At 31.9% G+C, this 18,061-nt stretch overlaps 1 protein-coding gene and 1 pseudogene across 3 annotated transcripts; one reads left to right on the forward strand and one right to left on the reverse strand.

Moving 5' to 3' along the window:
* Positions 1–975: 975 nt before the first annotated feature.
* LOC113871795 lies at positions 976–2,278 on the reverse strand (annotated as a pseudogene).
* Positions 2,279–3,717: 1,439 nt separating this feature from the next.
* On the forward strand, positions 3,718–17,690 carry LOC113870849 (serine/threonine-protein kinase STY46-like). 3 transcript variants are annotated; one of them, XR_003505700.1, is made up of 17 exons: positions 3,718–4,149; positions 4,343–4,457; positions 5,666–5,775; positions 5,907–6,029; positions 6,603–6,675; positions 7,322–7,432; positions 7,863–7,913; positions 8,849–8,988; positions 9,106–9,213; positions 10,130–10,203; positions 13,379–13,554; positions 14,123–14,218; positions 15,468–15,548; positions 15,675–15,725; positions 16,583–16,723; positions 17,033–17,419; positions 17,506–17,690. XR_003505700.1 is itself a non-coding variant. In XM_027507358.1 (16 exons), exons 1-16 carry the CDS (start codon positions 3,968–3,970, stop codon positions 17,057–17,059), a joined length of 1,659 nt encoding a protein of 552 aa, XP_027363159.1. In that variant the 5' UTR covers positions 3,718–3,967; the 3' UTR covers positions 17,060–17,632. The 3 variants fall into 3 exon arrangements, 2 of the variants coding, with proteins under 2 accessions (XP_027363159.1, XP_027363160.1); XM_027507358.1 differs by having other exon boundaries at positions 17,033–17,632; XM_027507359.1 differs by having other exon boundaries at positions 3,725–4,149; positions 5,916–6,029; positions 17,033–17,617.
* The last annotated feature ends 371 nt before the right edge of the window (positions 17,691–18,061 follow it).

Here is an 18,061-nt window from a genome sequence, read left to right on the forward strand (position 1 = left end):
ATACATTCTTACTTTATATTTTACAAACATAATTAATCATCAAGTTAGCTTTGAAGTTGTTCCAGACGGAGGAGCAAAAAAAGACTCATTTTTTAGACCAAAATTTGATCTTTATTCAATACAAGAGCCAACTTAATATTTATTGTTAAAAAAAATTGAAATTTGAAAAGACCAAATTTGTTAAAATAAAAGTGTGTGTTTCAAGTACATTTAATGTTAATGTTATTGTTGAGAACTTAATAATTTGATACATGAAGACAAAGATAAGATCAACTCGTGGTAGAGAGTCACATTTTTAAAATACATTTATGGTTTTTTTTTTTCACACCCAAAAATTATTATATTACTTTCATATCCACCTTAATATGGTAAAAATAAAGTGAAAGGAATTTAAATTTGAATTTGTTTCATTCTTTCTTTTATCATAAAAGCTGAATTAATGTATTTTTTGTTTGTTACAAAAGATAATGCAATAAAGTTTGTGTGTAAACATGATTTTTTTTTCTCTAAATTTAATAAAAAACTTACAATGATGAAAATTTTTAAAAAATCACCCCCTTGTTTTTGTTAAGATTAGTGAAATTTGTAGTTTAATCTTATCTCTATTTTTTTCATTTTGTTATTTTATACACTGTTACTTTTTTCCAAGACATAAGTAAAACAAATATTAACATCGATTTAACATTATAAAATAATCAATTTTGTTAATATAAGTTCTTAAGACTAGCTTTAAGCATATAAAACTATTAACTTTTCATTGATTAAAAAAATATTTATTATACATTTATATTTTAATGTAATGTATATTTTTTAGTAAAAAAAAATATTATTTTTACATGTTTAATGTCAATCTATGTTAACAAAATTATAAAACAGTATATATATATATATATATATTTTATTTTTTATTTTTTATTTTTTAAAGTGAAAGCAACAACTACATAAATATTTTTCAAAGACCCCCATGAGTGTGCATTATGCAATTTTCAACACCAATGTCGTTGCAATGCATGGAGGTTTTCTCGGTGCATCTCGGAACCAAATGAGTATTTTTAAGGTAAAGTCAACAACAAAGTAATCTATAACATCAAGAGTGATATGCTGTATCACAGCCACCCGCGCCAAATTCCACCTGCGTGTAAACTCATCATCCGAAGGCCTTTCTAAGACAGTTACTACTAAATTCATTAAACGCTGCACCAATGTTACCTTTGCGCATTTGATCTAGGAAGTGTCGTGCATTTAGGATACACCTATCTTCTTGTTTCTTGAGTCCTATTAAACCTCTTTCTTGGAGAGCATACCAGAGGAAGATTAGAGCATGCCTGCCACCACTAAATGTGATTGTGATCTTTTGAAGCAATGTATTCAATATCTCTAGACAAGGCATTGATGTGTCCTAAACTGGTTATTACAACACCACCAAGACTTGGGCATCCCAATAACTTATGGCCAGAAATGGTTATACTTTCAATGGGCTTTTACTAAAATATAATATTTGGTGCCCGTGAAAAGTGATGTTGATTTGGGTACATATCCACAGGTGGCATCTCTCGCCGTTCTTTCTTTCAATGTATTGCTAGGTGCACTGTCAAAGTAGAATTCACCTTATAGGTGTCCCATGCTATTCTAAATTTTTTTTTTATACGTACAAGGTACAAAAAATATATATTATTATCTATAATTTTTTTAAAATTATATTATTTACTAAAAATTAAATAATAGCGATCCATGTAGTAGCATATGCCTTTACAGATCAAGAGATTATAACTAATTATCAAAACTAATTAGTCTGGCTTTTGAATAGCCAGTTAAGGCTTAGAGCAGTTATAGATGTACAAAGGCAAGGGAAGGCCACGAAGAGTCAATTTTAGAATAAGAGGAAAGAGATAGGCATCGAATGCTCCTATTGAATGCGTTGCTATTTAACTAATCTAGCTAGTTACCTTTTCTCCGAATCAAAGGGGCAACACTAGTAAAAGGAATTGCATCAGAAGAGAGCATCCAATATGCTTTGGGACTGATGACGTTCTTTCTTATAAAGCACGAAATAGGATTGAGCTTTCCTTTTTTTTGTTGGAAGCTCTCTCTGTCGCAATAAGCTGTTACTGCTTGGAATGGGGTTGACTTGTTCACGAATCTCCTACATTGACTCTATGCCAACTCAGCTTCTTGAAGGAAATAGACCGTATGCAACTTGTAAGATTTATCACCGTCAAAAGATAAGAAAGAATTATAGAATACCAGAAAGGTAGTAAAACCTAGACCATACCTCCATGATGCCTGGAATTCAACTTAGGGGCTTGGGGAGACTTAAGATGAATGATGCCGATTGATAGGTATACTAAATTGGATCGTTAATGGACAATCTATAAAGCTTGAAAGGATATAGTGAGAGACGAAATGAGCTTAGAGATCTATTCCACCAACACCCACTGAGGCAAGAATGTCACATCTTAGAAGTAAACGAGGGACTAATTAATAAAAAAATTTATTTATTATTAAATAAATTTATTACATTTAGATACGTTTCTAAATATTATTGGTTGAAATTTTTTTTATAATATCTTAAATTTTTTTAAGGATATTATAAAATTTATCTAATATTAAACATAAAATTATGTAAAAAATTTTATTCATTTATGTAAGAAATTGCAACATCCTACCAAGTAAGACTATCATAACCAAAAACTACTTTTATTAAGGGTTTGTATTAAAGATCAATGTCATTAATAACTCTTTTTCATAATTGTTCCTAATTTGTATGTCAAAAAGAATATATATGTATATGAGATAAGATCTTTTCATTCATTTAAAATCTTATATTTAATTTAAATTTTTTATTTAACTTACATCTAATATTTATAATTTATTACTTTATATATATATAAATTAAATAAAAAATTTAAATTAGATGTAAGAGTTTTTATATACTTACATATGAATTTTTTTCCATATATATACTATTTTAACGCGAGCTATTCGTGGATGAGTGTATAAACTTTCATTTTTTCGGGTCAAGAATATAAACTTTATTTAAATGTAATGTTTTCTTATTGTTAAAGAACTATGAATCTTGGGTTTGGTGCTTTCTTGTTTTGGTTCCCTTACGAATATCTCGGACCCACCCCGACGCACAATCTCGAATCGCAACCCACGAGTTACCAAAACAAGCAATGGCAATGGCTTCTTCTAAAAATGGGTCAGCTTTAGGCATTTGGGCTTAGTGGCTGTGGTCTCATACGAAAATGAGGTGAATGCTCGTTTGTTGGGTTGGCCTGCAAAGTCTACGTTTAGTGTTTTCGGGGCCAATTTGGGCTTTTGTTTTCTGGTTTGAGAATTGGCTTTCGTTTTTCTGAATTTTAACGTGAACGTCGAGATAAAAAATAATTAACGTGAACTGAGCACATAATTAAAAAATAATAAAGAGTCAAACTTTATTAACATTTATAAGATATATTATCGTTAATGTATTTAATTTTATGATATGCTGTGATTTTAATATAAATTTATTATATATATATATATATGTATATATATATATTCTTAACGTGTTATCATAAATATTCATTTTAAAAAACATTTTTAAACAAATCTAATTACTTAAACTTAATTTTGAAAATTAAAATTAATATTTTTAATAATGATAGTAATAAGAAAAGAAACCTAAAAAATTATCCATAAACAGTTAAATGCCATAAGAGGAGCGACATCCGTAACTACCATCTCTTTCTCTCCTGTTCGGTTTAGCTTTCCTAAAATCTCGCTCTCGGGTCTGAACTGAGGGGCAACCTGACGGTGGACGAAATTGCCCTCAATCTTCCGTTGAAATAACGAAACCTTTCCCTTCCTTTTCCACTCAGATTCTTACAACAGTCAACTCTAAGGACCTCCCTCTCTCTCTCTGCACGCAATCCCATCCCATCCCCGCCATGCGACCTTGAAGCAAAGAACGAACGGTGCGGCAATGGATTTGGTCGAAGGCGTAGGAGAGAGCTCCTCGCCTCCACGCACCTTCAGCGGTTACAGCAACTACGACGTGAGGAACGACGTTTACAATCGCTTGGTTGAAACCGGTCACGACCAAGCCGTTTCGAATCCCGAATTTCGCGAACACTTGGAAGCTCACTTCAATCGCTTGCCTCCAAGGTTCATCAATTCCGACGCTGCTTCTCTCTCTCTCTCTCTCGCTTCAATTTTTATTCTATTTTTTGGATTATTGTATTTGGATGCGTGCTGTGGATTTCGATTTCTAGGCTAAGATTTGAGTTGGTAGCAGATTTTGAGGAGTATGCAAATGAAGTCATTAAACAAAGTGTGGAATCTGTTGCTGTTGTTTCAGTTATGGACTCGATGTTAATATCGATAGAGCTGAAGATGTTCTTTTGCATCAGACTCTTCTTGCTTTGGCAAGAGATCCAGACAAACGCCCTGTTTACCATATTCGCTTCATGGAGGTATCACTCTTAACCTTCATTCCTAATATAGAGAGTAATTGTTTATTTGGCTGTGGTTAACTTCATGTAATTCGTTTATGTTGCTATCTTGAACTAGGTTAGATTCGTTTATGATTGATTGAACTGGATCTTTCTTCAAACAGTTTCCTCGGTTCCATATTTTTGTGTTTATTTTTTAAATAATGTTTTGTCTTATTATTTTTTTTGGGAATTTTGTGTCCGTGTTTCATCTTTCCTAAACTTGTGAAGGAAAACATGGTTAACTAGAAGTCACACTGGTTCTGTTAATACCCCCACCCAAAAAAAAAAAAGAGATGATTAGAGTGTGTTATATGGCATTGCCCATGGGTACATGCATGGAGGGATTGGTTTTGCTAAGCGTTAGATCTATGTTGGTGGCTGTATCAATAATTATTATATAACCTGAAGACATAATTATGAATGAATCCCAAAATTAAGAAAGTATCTTTATATAATTATGTAACCTAGCCTTGAAGTAACAAGATAGTACAAAATACAGAAGCAGGTTGCTCTATTATTATCGTAAAATAAAACTATGATGAATCCTGTAAGTAAATATGCTGTTATGATGGCATCTTAATATGTGCATACAGCCAATGAATTTAATCTTTTGGGGGATATATGTGTATACTTAAAGTTACTGTGTTTGTTGCTGATGGTAGCACTGAAGAAGAACATATATGCTATTGATTTTGGTATTTAGATTTTTTTTAAATATATATAAAGAATATTAGATGCCTATCCAACAGGTAAACTATATTAGATTACTTGTTTAAGTGTCTTTGCTTCTTTGTTATGAGAATTCTCTGCAAAAGTTTTACTTCCTGCTCTCTCCTAACTTGCACACACACTCACGGTTGAACACTCAAACGCATATTGTTAGTATTTTCCATCTGTTGATTTTCCCGTCCTTGGTCTTCCTCTACACAGGTTTAATAATAGGCTGACTTCCATCTAATAAATTATTCTTGATGGGACCTTTATTGGCTTTCTTAATAGGTGCTACCCCAAGTTTCTCTCTAAAACATTTATTTTTGACCTCTTCTTAAATGAATTATGTTTTTCAATTTTGATAGTAGTTCTCTTTACACTTACCTGATTTCTTTCATTTAAGTAATGAGGCTGTCATATTTCTTTCTTTTTTCATCTGTGTACCAAATTTTCTTTCCTTTCAATTTACTGGGCAGAATATTTCTACTCGACCTGATGGTGAAGATCAACAAATTTTAAGTACTCATTCTAGCCCTGGGTCATTTTCTCACGCAACAAATGGGGGAGCTGTATCATCAGATAAGAGGTATGCAAACCAGTGAACTGTGAAGTATATCATACATATGCACATGCATTTTAGGGGAAGGTTTCCTGTAATTGTTGCTTAAATATCAATTCTATCTCTTTTGTAATCTATGATTTAATAATTCCTATCAGTATGACAAGGGATCTTGCAAATGAGTTTGAGCCTTGCTCGAAGCTCGAGGACCTAAATTTGGATGTTAGAAAGAACTCCAAGGAGACAGAGGAAAAATTTCTCAATGACGGGTTTTTCCAGAGGTACCACCTGAATAAAATTATAATGCTGTTTCTTACTTTTTCTTTTGATTTTTGAAATAGCTATATAACAGCTTCCATCTTAACTGGCACCCACGGATGCATTTTTTTCCCCTCTTTGGAGAGCAGGAAAGTAGCACTGTACCTATTGCCAAAATCTATGGAACTAATGTATATACTATACTAAATAAAATCTATTAGAATTGGAAACTACAAGTTGAAGAAGAAAGGCATGTTGGATGCATTGTATATTGCAGTTGTAGCAAAAAGCATATTTTCTTAATGATGTGGCTAGAACATTTTCTCATTTCCATCCATGTATCTTAAGTAAAGAAAAGAGTTGTATTTTTATGTGATTTAAGAGTTTCAGCTCTGGGATATATTCATTATTATGACTGATAGAATTTAACATTTCTTCTATGTTGTCTGAGGAATTGGACCTTTTGATCTTGAGTCTTTATTGATACATGTTTTACCATACTTGAAAAGGAAGTATTACTTGCATGGCAAATTATCTGAATAGTTAGATATCTTTGCTTGTGGTGAATGAGTTAAACATTACAATGTATAACGCAGGCATGAACATTCAAGTGTCCCAGTTCATGAAATAATATTTTCCACTGTTGACAAGCCAAAGCTGTTAAGCCAGGTATGTTTGAAAATTTTGTCTTATGTGTTCTTTATTATTTAGTTTACATGTTTTCTAAATTAATTGAGAAGTTTGAAGCTCCAAAAGATAATGAGCTAAGTTTTTATCTACAGTGCTCAAAATATGGAGGTTTATTTTCCATAGGTCTATTGATTTAACCTATTTGTGGAATGAAACATAAACTTTCCTCAAAATTAAGGTATTTGATAACTAGAGGTCTATTAAAAAGTTTCGGAGTATGTTGTCAACTTGTCATATGACTCATATGAAAATAAAATGGAGCCAATAGAAGCTATATGAAAGTTAAAAGTTTATGTGGGATATTGGATACCAATTTTTTATCGCACAGTTCTGCTGTGTATCATTATTCTCTTGATACTGACAAGTGATTTGTATAATTGAATGTTCCTGTATTCTTGCATAATCCAAAAACATTGAGTAGAAAAGAGCTCAAGGTTGTAATCTGAAAAACTAGAGTGGGTTTTACATGGAAGCTTGAGGGTGGAAATCAGTCCTTTCCTTTCTATCAACTGTAAACATAGCTTCGTTCAGTTGACATAATCAAGTGGAGGTTCTAGTGTGTTAGTACCTTAGAATATAATTGTGGATAGCATGATTTCTTGTGACGGATATTATTTTCTTTTAGCTGTCTGCTTTGCTGTCTGATATTGGACTTAACATCCGTGAAGCACATGTTTTCTCCACAACTGATGGCTATTCCCTTGATGTGTTTGTGGTGGATGGATGGCCAGTAGAGGTAAAGTGCTGCTTATGATGAATTTGATGCCATTTTCTTTCCTCTGAATACCTCTGGAAAGTTGTATCTTTGAAACCTCTCATTGAACATTGGTGTTAATTTTACTGCGGCATTTGTGTTGCTGCAAACACTTTATAACTCTTTCATTGATTATACAATTTTGTACTCGGTGGTTGAACTCTACTACCATTGTCTGAGCTATGATGACAGATCAGGTGCGAAGACGATTATCTATGCCCACAAATATTGCACCCGCATCATAATTATTTATAAATAATATTTTCTTATCAGTGTCTTAAATTCAGACAAAAAAAGGTGTATATCAGTAGTCAAGCTTGTAGGTTATTAAGGAGCATTGTTATTATATTTCTCTCATGACAGGGATCTGTGCTGAGTCCAAATGTCGCTGACTTTGCAATCTTGTGCTCAGGAAACAGATGGTTTGTATGATGCTATGGAAAAAGCTGTAGCAAGAAGTGAGGTGCATTGTGTCTCCTTGACTTTGTATATACAGATTTATAAGTTGGTTTTGTGAAATGTTGGAAATGTATCTTTGAAGAATAAATGATTGATTATTGATGTTCACTGTCTTGTATTTCTCGGAATGTACTTAAGAAAAATTGTAATAACTCTAATTTCCTTGAACATGGTTAATGATGATGGGCTCTAGGGGAGGAAAACTGGAAATGGAGCAATAGACCACTGATAACTAACACTTCACATATATCCTGCTAAGCTGTTAAATTTTAGTTTTGCAATTTCCCTGGCCAGCAACCTTATAAAGGTCAAGAACAATTGATTTAGAGAAAGCAACTGACCATCTGCACATCCACTGGAGAACACACCCTGCCCCAACTGCTCCTTGAAAAATATTATCTATAGTTGATACCCCCAGGGACACCAAAATTTAGTACTCCATTGCCAAAATTTCAGGTAGCCAGAAATATCTTATTAATACCCTCGTGTTTTGCTTCCACCGTGTACAACATAAACCTGCAAAACCTCCACCATTGCAAAAAGATCTTACACTCCTTTCTGCTGCCAAAGCCCTTTTTGAATAATTTAAAAATGATCAAAAGAAGCTGGATAAACTCACTGCTGATAAAAAAATGCTGAAATGTCTATTCCAAAGCTGCCAAGCCACCTCTGTTAAAAATATGTCGTCCAATCTGCCAAAACACTTAACATAAATGTTAGGAGTAAGGAACCTTGTCAGGCCACCTATGACTTTGTAATACATTGTTAATATTAATTTATTGAGTACCAGTGTCCCAGATAGTATAAGGTTGTAATCAATATTAATTTGCATTTTACCTCAAATTTTTGGGATTCAGTAAACTCTTAGTTTGTTGCTCTTTATGCTAACTTTATAATCAAGACCTATAAGGTTGTAATCAATATCCTTCCTTACTCTAGGGTTCATGGTCTCGATCTTCAAATTCTCATTCAGCTGTGGAGAAAGTCTTAGCAGCAGAAGGAAAATCAGGAGATTGGGAAATAGACAGGAAGTTGCTAAAGTTAGGAGAAAAAATAGCATCTGGATCCTGTGGAGATTTGTGAGTTGTTTTGTTTTACCATTAATTCTGTTTTTCATTATAACTTTTTTCTCTCTCTTCTCTATGTCATAAATATTTATCTATCTTATTTTGGATGGCTATATGATCCATTCTAAGGTATCGTGGAGTTTACCTTGGTGAAGATGTTGCTGTAAAGGTTCTGAGATCTGACCAACTGAATGAGGCCTTAGAAGACGAGTTTACTCAAGAAGTGGCAATTCTGAGGTTGGTATTTTGCTACTCATTGTGTAAGATTAAACTGCATGGTGCATAATATGTTTTTTCTGATTAATCTTTCTTATGATTATTATCAAACATTTGTTCTTGTGTGAACCACAATATAATTTGTTTTAAGCTTGATTATTTCTCATTTTCTAGAGGAATAATATTTAATTGGTAAAGGATTGATTGAAATATCAACTTGAGTTCCAAGTCTTAAGAAGTGGTGTAGCATGCTACAAAACTATCAATCTCAATTAACTGCTTAGTTGGCTGCATCGTTACAATTGATCACTTGGTTAACCCTTCAAGGATTTGGATGTCACTCTACTAGAAACTTCTGACAATTGACATCAGTTGTAACATTCATAGAACTGCTTATTCTTAATTGATATTTTCTACACTAGGATTCCCCCTTCCGTTACTTAGTTTATCTTGTCATTGCTTTTTTTTAGTCTTGCAATGTTTAATTAGATATCTTTAGGACATATGTTTAAAGATCAAATACATTCTATAATGCAGGGATATTTAATGTGTACGGCTGCCTTGCTACCAAAATTTGATTGCATTATCTTAAAATTTTTCAATATACATTTTTTATTTGGATAATTAAGGAATTAGTATCATAACTTGCATATAATGTTTTTCTTTAAATTTGATTATATGTTTTCTTAATAAATTTTTCAAAAGATTCAGGACTACTGTAATATGATGATGACAGCAAACTGATATAAATATTAGCTATATTAAAAAATAAAGAAATCTAGAAAATATATTAATAAAATACAAGCAACTTATAAAAATAATTATATTTTGTTGTACCTGTATATTAACCTTTTAAAAAATTATTTAGTATAGTTTATGTATTTCTCACTCAGTCATTTAAGTTCTGTCCATTTGCCTTACTATTCCCTGAATGCAGGCTGGTGCATCATAAAAATGTTGTTCGTTTTATTGGTGCATGTACAAATTGCCCACATTTGTGCATAGTAACAGGTATCGATCTATCCATTTGGTTTTACAGATATATCACTTTATATTATCCTATTTAATATGTAATCAATAAGCGATCCTTTATTGATAAATGTTTTATGTAGTTAAGATAAATTTTTTTATGTAAACTGAAATATAAAGAATTTATAATGACTTGGACAAATAATTTGACATTGATAGTCATAATTTTTAAAAATTTTCTTTTTGGTTATTTTAAAGATTTTTTCCCACAAAAATTGTATTGGTTTTATACATGTGTCACGTATCGTCCATGTGTTAACATCCTTAGAATTGACAAGTGCCGTTTTACTTTCTCATTCCATTCAAGTTAATCTCAACCAAATACTTTCACTTTATATAATTTGTACCATCTCCATCCAGCTTAACATTCAGGTTATCACGTTTAGACATTGTATATTCCCAAACAAAGATTGAACTGCCTAACTTTCGTCTCAATGGCTAGAAAGAAATGCCGCACTCAAACTGTAAACGTCGAATTGCTGCATATTCTAGTTATTGAAAGAAACTTTCATCCTCACAGCAGCCATGGTCAGCCTTTTTTGAAGTTGCTGTTTTTTTTTTTGCGACGGCAGTAGTGGTGGCAACGAAGGAAGAACCTTAGGAGGCTCTTGATACCATGTTGAATTAAGAGAAAGAGAGAGAGAGAGTAATATGCTGGAATTGGATGCTCTGCAATATGTAGAGACTTTTATATTTATAAGGATACATATGTAAACTTACTGGATCAAGCCTATTATTATAATACTAACATAAATTTTAATCCTAATAAGTCTATTATAACTATTCATAATACTAATTAACAATGAAATGACATAAGAAAATAAGAACATACCTATTAACTTGGGTAAAGTCCTTTGTAGTTCATTTGATTTGGAAGGATCTTTGGAGTTGAAGTATTATACAGTATTGGTCAAAACATAAAGCTAAGAGGAACTTGAAAAGTTATTCATTTTGTTTTTTCTTGTTTGCTTAATGATAATATTTAGTATTATGTTACTTCAAATTATTTTGACAAAAAATTGATTTTCAAAATTAATTAAATATTTAAAATTTTAATGTGTCTTGTAAGTGGAAATAATATTTTTTTTTTTTACAAATTAGTAATGAATATTTAACTATTAGTAATAATGAATTTTCTTAAGCTCTACTCCCATCTCTTTCTGTTATGGAATTGGATAGTTACTCATATGAAATAGCAGGGGATTGAAATATTCTAGTTAGTCAAAGATTAAATAATAGGGTTAAGTGTAATTTTTTATTAAGTTCTATCATTTTGACAAACCTCAAGTAATGAAGTGCAATTTATTCTTTTACAATTAAAATCCTTTCTTTCACCTTTTTTGTGAAAATTTCATGGTGTTACTTGAGATCAAAAGATTTTGCACAAGGTCAATGAACATGGCACTTTCTGCACCATGGTGGTGTTAATTTGTGCCAAGATTGTTTGAAATTGCAGATTAAGAGTTCACTCCATATAAATTGTTAAATATCACAATAAATGCATAGTGTGATTTACTTGACTGCCAAAGATTTGTGCAACAGTGCAATATTTATAGATACATGATATGTATCAGGCTGCACCCACTTGTTTTTTTTTCTTTGGCACATATCTCTCAAAATGTAATTAATGCTTTTTTCCCCATGTACTATTATTAAATGTATTTTATAATATTTCTATACATGCTTTTTTTTTCAGATTATTTTTTCCTTTACAATTCTTAATTACAAATAATTTCTATTTTTGTTCAGTTTTTAATATTGGTTAATACACATTTTAGTCAAAAGATACAATTTAGTTTTGAACAATATTTTCTCATTAAATAAATATTTGTTCCTGGTAGAGTCTAGTCATATTATTGATTATTATTTTAAAGAAATAAATTTATTCAATTTTAAACATTTATATTATAACATCCTTTATAATAATATAATTAAGTTATGCAGGTACACTGTATACATCACACTTGCATGATAAAAACTTTACAATTTAACGTTTGATGGATTGCATTGATTGATGACACTGGCAAATGCGTCCAAAGCTTGTGATCTAGGGTCTATTATAGTTGTATTTGCAATACTGTCAATGTTGGTCTAGTTTCCTTTGACACATGAATTGTTTGATCATGATATACAATTAGTCCTACTCTTGTGGGTTAATAAGTTATCTTGCAGGATTTATTATTAGGATCCTTGCAAGTTTAACTGTTGTCTGTTTTAAATGTCTAGTGCCTTTTGGTTGAGTAGTATGCTTTTTCTCCTGATCACTTTAACTTTGTGCTAATATGCTCATCATTTTGCACTTTTCAGGGGATTTATTAGCTCAAAACATTGGTCATTGCAACATTTTCAATATGACTTGTTCATAGTGCAAATCAATGTTTCAGGACTTAGAATATTTCTAGATGTCATGCAAATGTATCTTCCTTTGTTGTAATTGTGGGAGTGTGGATCCTGGGACTAAGGAAATCTTCTTCTGTATAACTGGTTTATTATATCAAGAAAAATGGTCTGAATCAATTACAATTTGATCCATTTTCACCAATTCATGTCATTAGCCAATTATACCTTGGGGAGAATATCCTCCTTAGTGTTTGGATGTGAATGTAGGATTATATTACCCTTTACCTGAGTCAGTGCAAGTATAATGTCCATTATGTATTGATGCTGAACTAGTACACTTGTGGACATTGTTCATCAACTCTAGTGAACTCAACCTACCAATGATTTGTGCTTTAAATTCCTCCTAATGACATTGGCTGTGAAACAAAAATAGTTAAATTAACTGGGACTGCAGTCTGCAGCATCGTTCTCTATTTCCCTGCTTGAGAGTTTTGCTTCACTGTCTTTATTCATATCATATGATACATCATTATATTGTTGGTGTTATATGTCGTATTCGTTTTTTCAACATGTGATACTACTTCTGGACCTTTTGTGTGTTCAAATATATGGAAGAATATTTTAGTTCAAATTTTTTTCGAGGCATATATTTGGCTTTGAATAGCTAACTTTATGTTAAGCTTAGGGATTCATAAATTGATTCCTTGAAAAACTGCACCTTGGTCTCCTTTCCCAATTATTGTTTAATAATTAATTTGTCTTTTCTTTCAATTTAATCTTTCAAAATATATTTTAGAAGTTCTGTTCTTTTGTGCAGAGTATATGCCTGGAGGAAGTCTGTATGATTACTTGCACAAAAATCATAATGTCTTGGAGCTGTCTCAATTACTAAAATTTGCAGTTGATGTCTGCAAGGGTATGGAGTATCTACATGGAAACAACATAATTCACCGGGATCTGAAGACTGCCAATTTGCTGATGGATACACACAATGTAAGAATTTATTGAAAGTTTGAAACTGCAAATTTCTACTGTATACTAGTATACAACATTACCGCTGCTTAAATGGGTGTTACCTTGTATGCAGAAACTTTAATGAACCAGATCTATGCAACTGTCTTTGGTTGTGTGTAGTTTTAACCCAATAAATTTATTTCAGTGCTTTATTGTTTCTGTAATTGTGAGACAAATTACCCACAGCTTTTCTAAATAATTTGTGGGAAGTAAAATAAATAATGAAATTTTTATAATTATAGTACAAGAGTTTAGTTGACATACGGTTCACCCAATGGTCATGACAAATAGTATTTTTTGAAATCATAATACGAAATTTGTGGCAAATATAAAACTTTCAGAAATATTGCACTCTGTTTTCATATCATAATATATTTATGGATAATGACTAGCCTGTTATTTTTGTGAACTGCTGCTGCTGAATGTCTTAAATTTTCTATATGTGATTGACTATATCATTTATTTTGTTTTGGAGTTGCATATATGTATTTTTGTAAAATTCTATTTCTTAAAAGTAATTAATATCTTTTTTCCCTTATCCAATTAGGTTGTTAAAGTGGCAGATTTTGGAGTTGCTCGGTTCCTAAATCAGGGGGGAGTGATGACGGCAGAAACTGGAACTTATAGATGGATGGCACCTGAGGTTTGTTATTTGAAAAGGAAAAAGAAACTGTCGTGCTTTTTGATGTTTTCATATTGATGTTAGTCGCTAAATAATAGATATTGTAAAGCCAGGGGTGCTGGGCTATTAATAATTTATAATAACAATGAAAGGTTTCTTTTTGCTGACTACTTGAATTAACTGATTCTATAGAGACTTTTATATTGGCCTCTGCAAATTTAATTTGTATTTTCTGTTTCAGCATAAACCATGACAGATTCTATTAGTATTACAATAATTTATCTTCAGAAACAAATTTGTACATCTAATGAAGAGAATGCATATTTTGTGCTGTGATATTTCCAAAATGGTACAACCTAAAAAAAAGCGTTGAAGTTTTTTGTGCTCAGATTTCTGATTTCTTTCTATTAAATGTTTTCTGCCATGTTGTATCAACGTCTTTTTTGCATAAGTAGGATATTGGTATTTGGTCTTGAGCTTCCCTCCCCCAACTCCACCCTACCTGTCTTATATTTCTGTTTACTTTTTTATGTCTTTTTGTTTATACTTTATTGGATAAAAGAGGAAATTTTATTAGGAGGAAAGAAGGGTACTAAAGAATAAGGATATATATATATATATATATATATATATATATATATATTATCTTTGAGCAACAATTAGAAAAAGAAGCATTGGGAAAAGAAACATATATTAATATAGAAGAGCTCTCTAATTTCTCTGAGAATATGTCAATGAGACTCCCTTAATCAAAGAAACCTTGGCATTTGGTCAGCACCAAAGTAAGAACATAAATCCAATCCTATCTGATAATAATTATATACAAATATATATCCTTGGTGTTCACACATTACGGCAAAGAAATGGTTATAATTCTGTTATGAAATTGTCCTCAATACGCCTGCAAACTATTTGAGGCTAATTAGAATTCAGAAGTTGATACTCATAACAAAGTGTCAGCTGGGTAATGTGAAAAAATTCGTAGCCGTTTCTGAGTTAGCCAAATAGGAGAAAATATGATGCTTGTTTGTTTGTCATCTTCAATAATTTAAGCTTTAATCTTAATGGTCATAATAGACATTTTACGTTCTCTCCACTTGTTTTCTTCCTAAACCTAAGCTAGAGTGGAAGGAAATAAGCAGAAGAAATGAAAACACAATATTTCTTTTCTATAGATTTATCATTATCACTAGATGCAATTACCATGTAATATTTTTGTTTTGTTCTAGTTTTCTTTCAGTATCTTAATGTTACTTGATTTTCCCACAAGGTTATAAACCATCAGCCCTATGATCAGAAAGCAGATGTATTCAGTTTTTCCATTGTACTGTGGGAACTAATGACTGCAAAGGTATAGCCTAAATTGGATGTATAGTACTGTATTCTCTTATTATATTTCATTCCCATTCCTTGAACTATCTGATATTTTAGATGTCAAGCCTTGTAAAAACAATATTTTTTCATCTCTGGTATTCAGGTGCCATATGATACCATGACTCCACTACAAGCTGCCTTGGGTGTGAGACAGGTTTGCTCTTTATTTATTAATGAGATTTGAATGTTCAAGCATATCGTTTGATGCATAAAATTGAAACCTCAATAAATTATTGGTGTAAATCTGCTTGACAACACCATACACAGCACAAACCTCTTCTTTGGAATGTTGTACCTTATTGCTCCATTTGTTTGTAAATCTTGAACTGGGTTCGCTAATAGAATTTTTTTTATTTTTTCCTTTTTCCTATCAACCAAAGTAACTTGTAAATCAATAATTGTTGATGTATTTATGCCTCATGCTGGTTGTGCAAATGCCTCTTGGTACTTTATTCTTGAAAATAACTATATTGACTGTTAACAGAGCATACCATGGCATGAGTAAGTTTTGCCATTAAGTTAACGTGACTTGACTTACTTTACAATCTGCTTTTCTCACTAATAGTTTTTGGTAATTGCTTATATCATATCTAATGTATTATACTTGGAAGAGATAAATGCTGAATTAATTTGACAGTCATAAAGCGAACATGATAGAAGCCATAGGTTATATTCAATAAAAGAATGTTAAAGATGAGAGGTGTCGAGCATCAAGTTGTAATTGTGCAAGCATTTCAATTTATTTTTTCTATTGGACAGTGAACTATAAACTTTTTAGCTTCAATATGTCAACAACAAATATAGCTTCAGTGAAGGATTTTTTATTTTTTTTTTCTTATCACAGAAATAATAATGCTAGCTCAGTGAATGCATGCTTATGATAGCATACGTGCAGTAGAAGTTAAAATTGAACCTATATTCATGCTACTGGGTGTGTGTATAAGTTGCAGTGTTCAACTAGGAGTGTCCACTTTGTGTCTTACCCAGCTGTTATGTGGTACATACTTGCAGGGACTGCGACCAGAACTTCCAAAGCATGGGCACCCTAAACTATTGGATTTGATGCAAAGATGTTGGGAAGCAATTCCAAGCAACCGTCCATCCTTTAATGAGATAACTGTTGAACTTGAAAATCTTTTGCAAGAAACAGAGGTAAATTATATTTATATCCATACTTCCTGAACTTAAGCAATATTGCACCCAATATATATCCCTCCTTTTTAAACCATACACAGACCTCCCGTAGTTAACAAATTAGTAGTGGTTTATGTTAATGGGAAGAGACACGTTATGGTGTTAATTCAATTGATAAAGTTTGTGTAGGATCCAAAAAAGGAAGAGGAATCAGCTGCAATTTTGCTTTAGTTTTAAATATAATTTGCCCTAATTGTTTCATCTTTTGTTATTGGTAAACATTTAATTTAGCTGGCCTGACTATAGTTTTAAATGTGCAAATTGCAGAATGATTCAGAAGCTAGTGGTGCTTGACATATTCAGCACAAACTAATATATACGAGTTATTTTAGACGGTTGGGTGAATCTGCCCCTGCCCTTTTTATACCCTCCCTCTTTGGCTATTCAAATAGCTGTAGAGTTTTTCACGTTCCCTTGTTGCGCCGAGGGAAATAGTTCACAGAGGCTGACCCATACAAAGTGAGAAAATGTAAAGAGGCATACTAATGTTATAGTTGACAATACTTAAAATATATATCCCAGGCAAAAGCACGTCAAACTTCTCTGAAATTATTTTGATAAGAGGAATGCGTTCCACGCGGCTATTGATGTATTTTGGTACCCAAAAGAAAAAAAGAATCAGTCGACGTAAAATCAATGAAGTGTATAGTGAGGGTAATTCTGCTTAGCATTAATATTTCTTTGGTTTTTTGGGGTTAAGTATTTGAGCATTAATGTTCCGTATTGTAAATTAATGGCAGGCATGGACCGATGAGCTCAGCCCTGGTGTCTAACATAGCTCAATGCAAAGTGTTATCTTTGCGTTTGCCTTTCATATTAATATTAATTACAGTAGTAGTATTACCAAGCCTAATATGAGGTCTACTAACTCTAACACATTGTTTGATGATATTTGTGAGATTTTATTTAATAGTGAGCTTAACTTCTCGTTTAGATTTCACCCAACAATAAAGAAAATTAAAATGAGTGTGCTAACATTTTTTTCCTTCTAAACACTCCAACAATTATGCAGTTAATGAAACTAAATGGTTTAACTTGTATTGAATTTTGATTTTATTTGTTTTGGTGACAAGATGACTTGTTAAAAAAAAACATTGATGATGGCTTGAGGTGCGTGATACACGTAGTGAAATTCTATCTTGTGAACAAAAGGTGTAGCAAAATGAAAAAGGTACGAGATATTCGTCGATCGTCGTACGCATTCTTGATTAGCTATTAGAAGCATACTTACCTCGGCTATCATCGATTGCTATAACTCATTGATTTTGTGTGTGTATTAAATGTCTGTACAGTTGT

Source organism: Abrus precatorius, unplaced genomic scaffold (assembly GCF_003935025.1).
Source record: "Abrus precatorius isolate BTA unplaced genomic scaffold, Abrus_2018 Scaffold7, whole genome shotgun sequence".
Taxonomy (NCBI): Eukaryota; Viridiplantae; Streptophyta; class Magnoliopsida; order Fabales; family Fabaceae; genus Abrus; species Abrus precatorius.

What these genes read in the sequence shown, in the direction of transcription:
- LOC113870849 (XM_027507358.1), top strand. Translation starts at nt 3,968, where the DNA reads ATGGATTTGGTCGAAGGCGTAGGAGAGAGCTCCTCGCCTCCACGCACC. An exon ending in CAAGAAGTGGCAATTCTGAG is followed by an intron (nt 9,214 to 10,129) that starts GTTGGTATTTTG and finishes CCCTGAATGCAG; the next exon opens with GCTGGTGCATCATAAAAATG. An exon ending in ACATTTGTGCATAGTAACAG is followed by an intron (nt 10,204 to 13,378) that starts GTATCGATCTAT and finishes TCTTTTGTGCAG; the next exon opens with AGTATATGCCTGGAGGAAGT.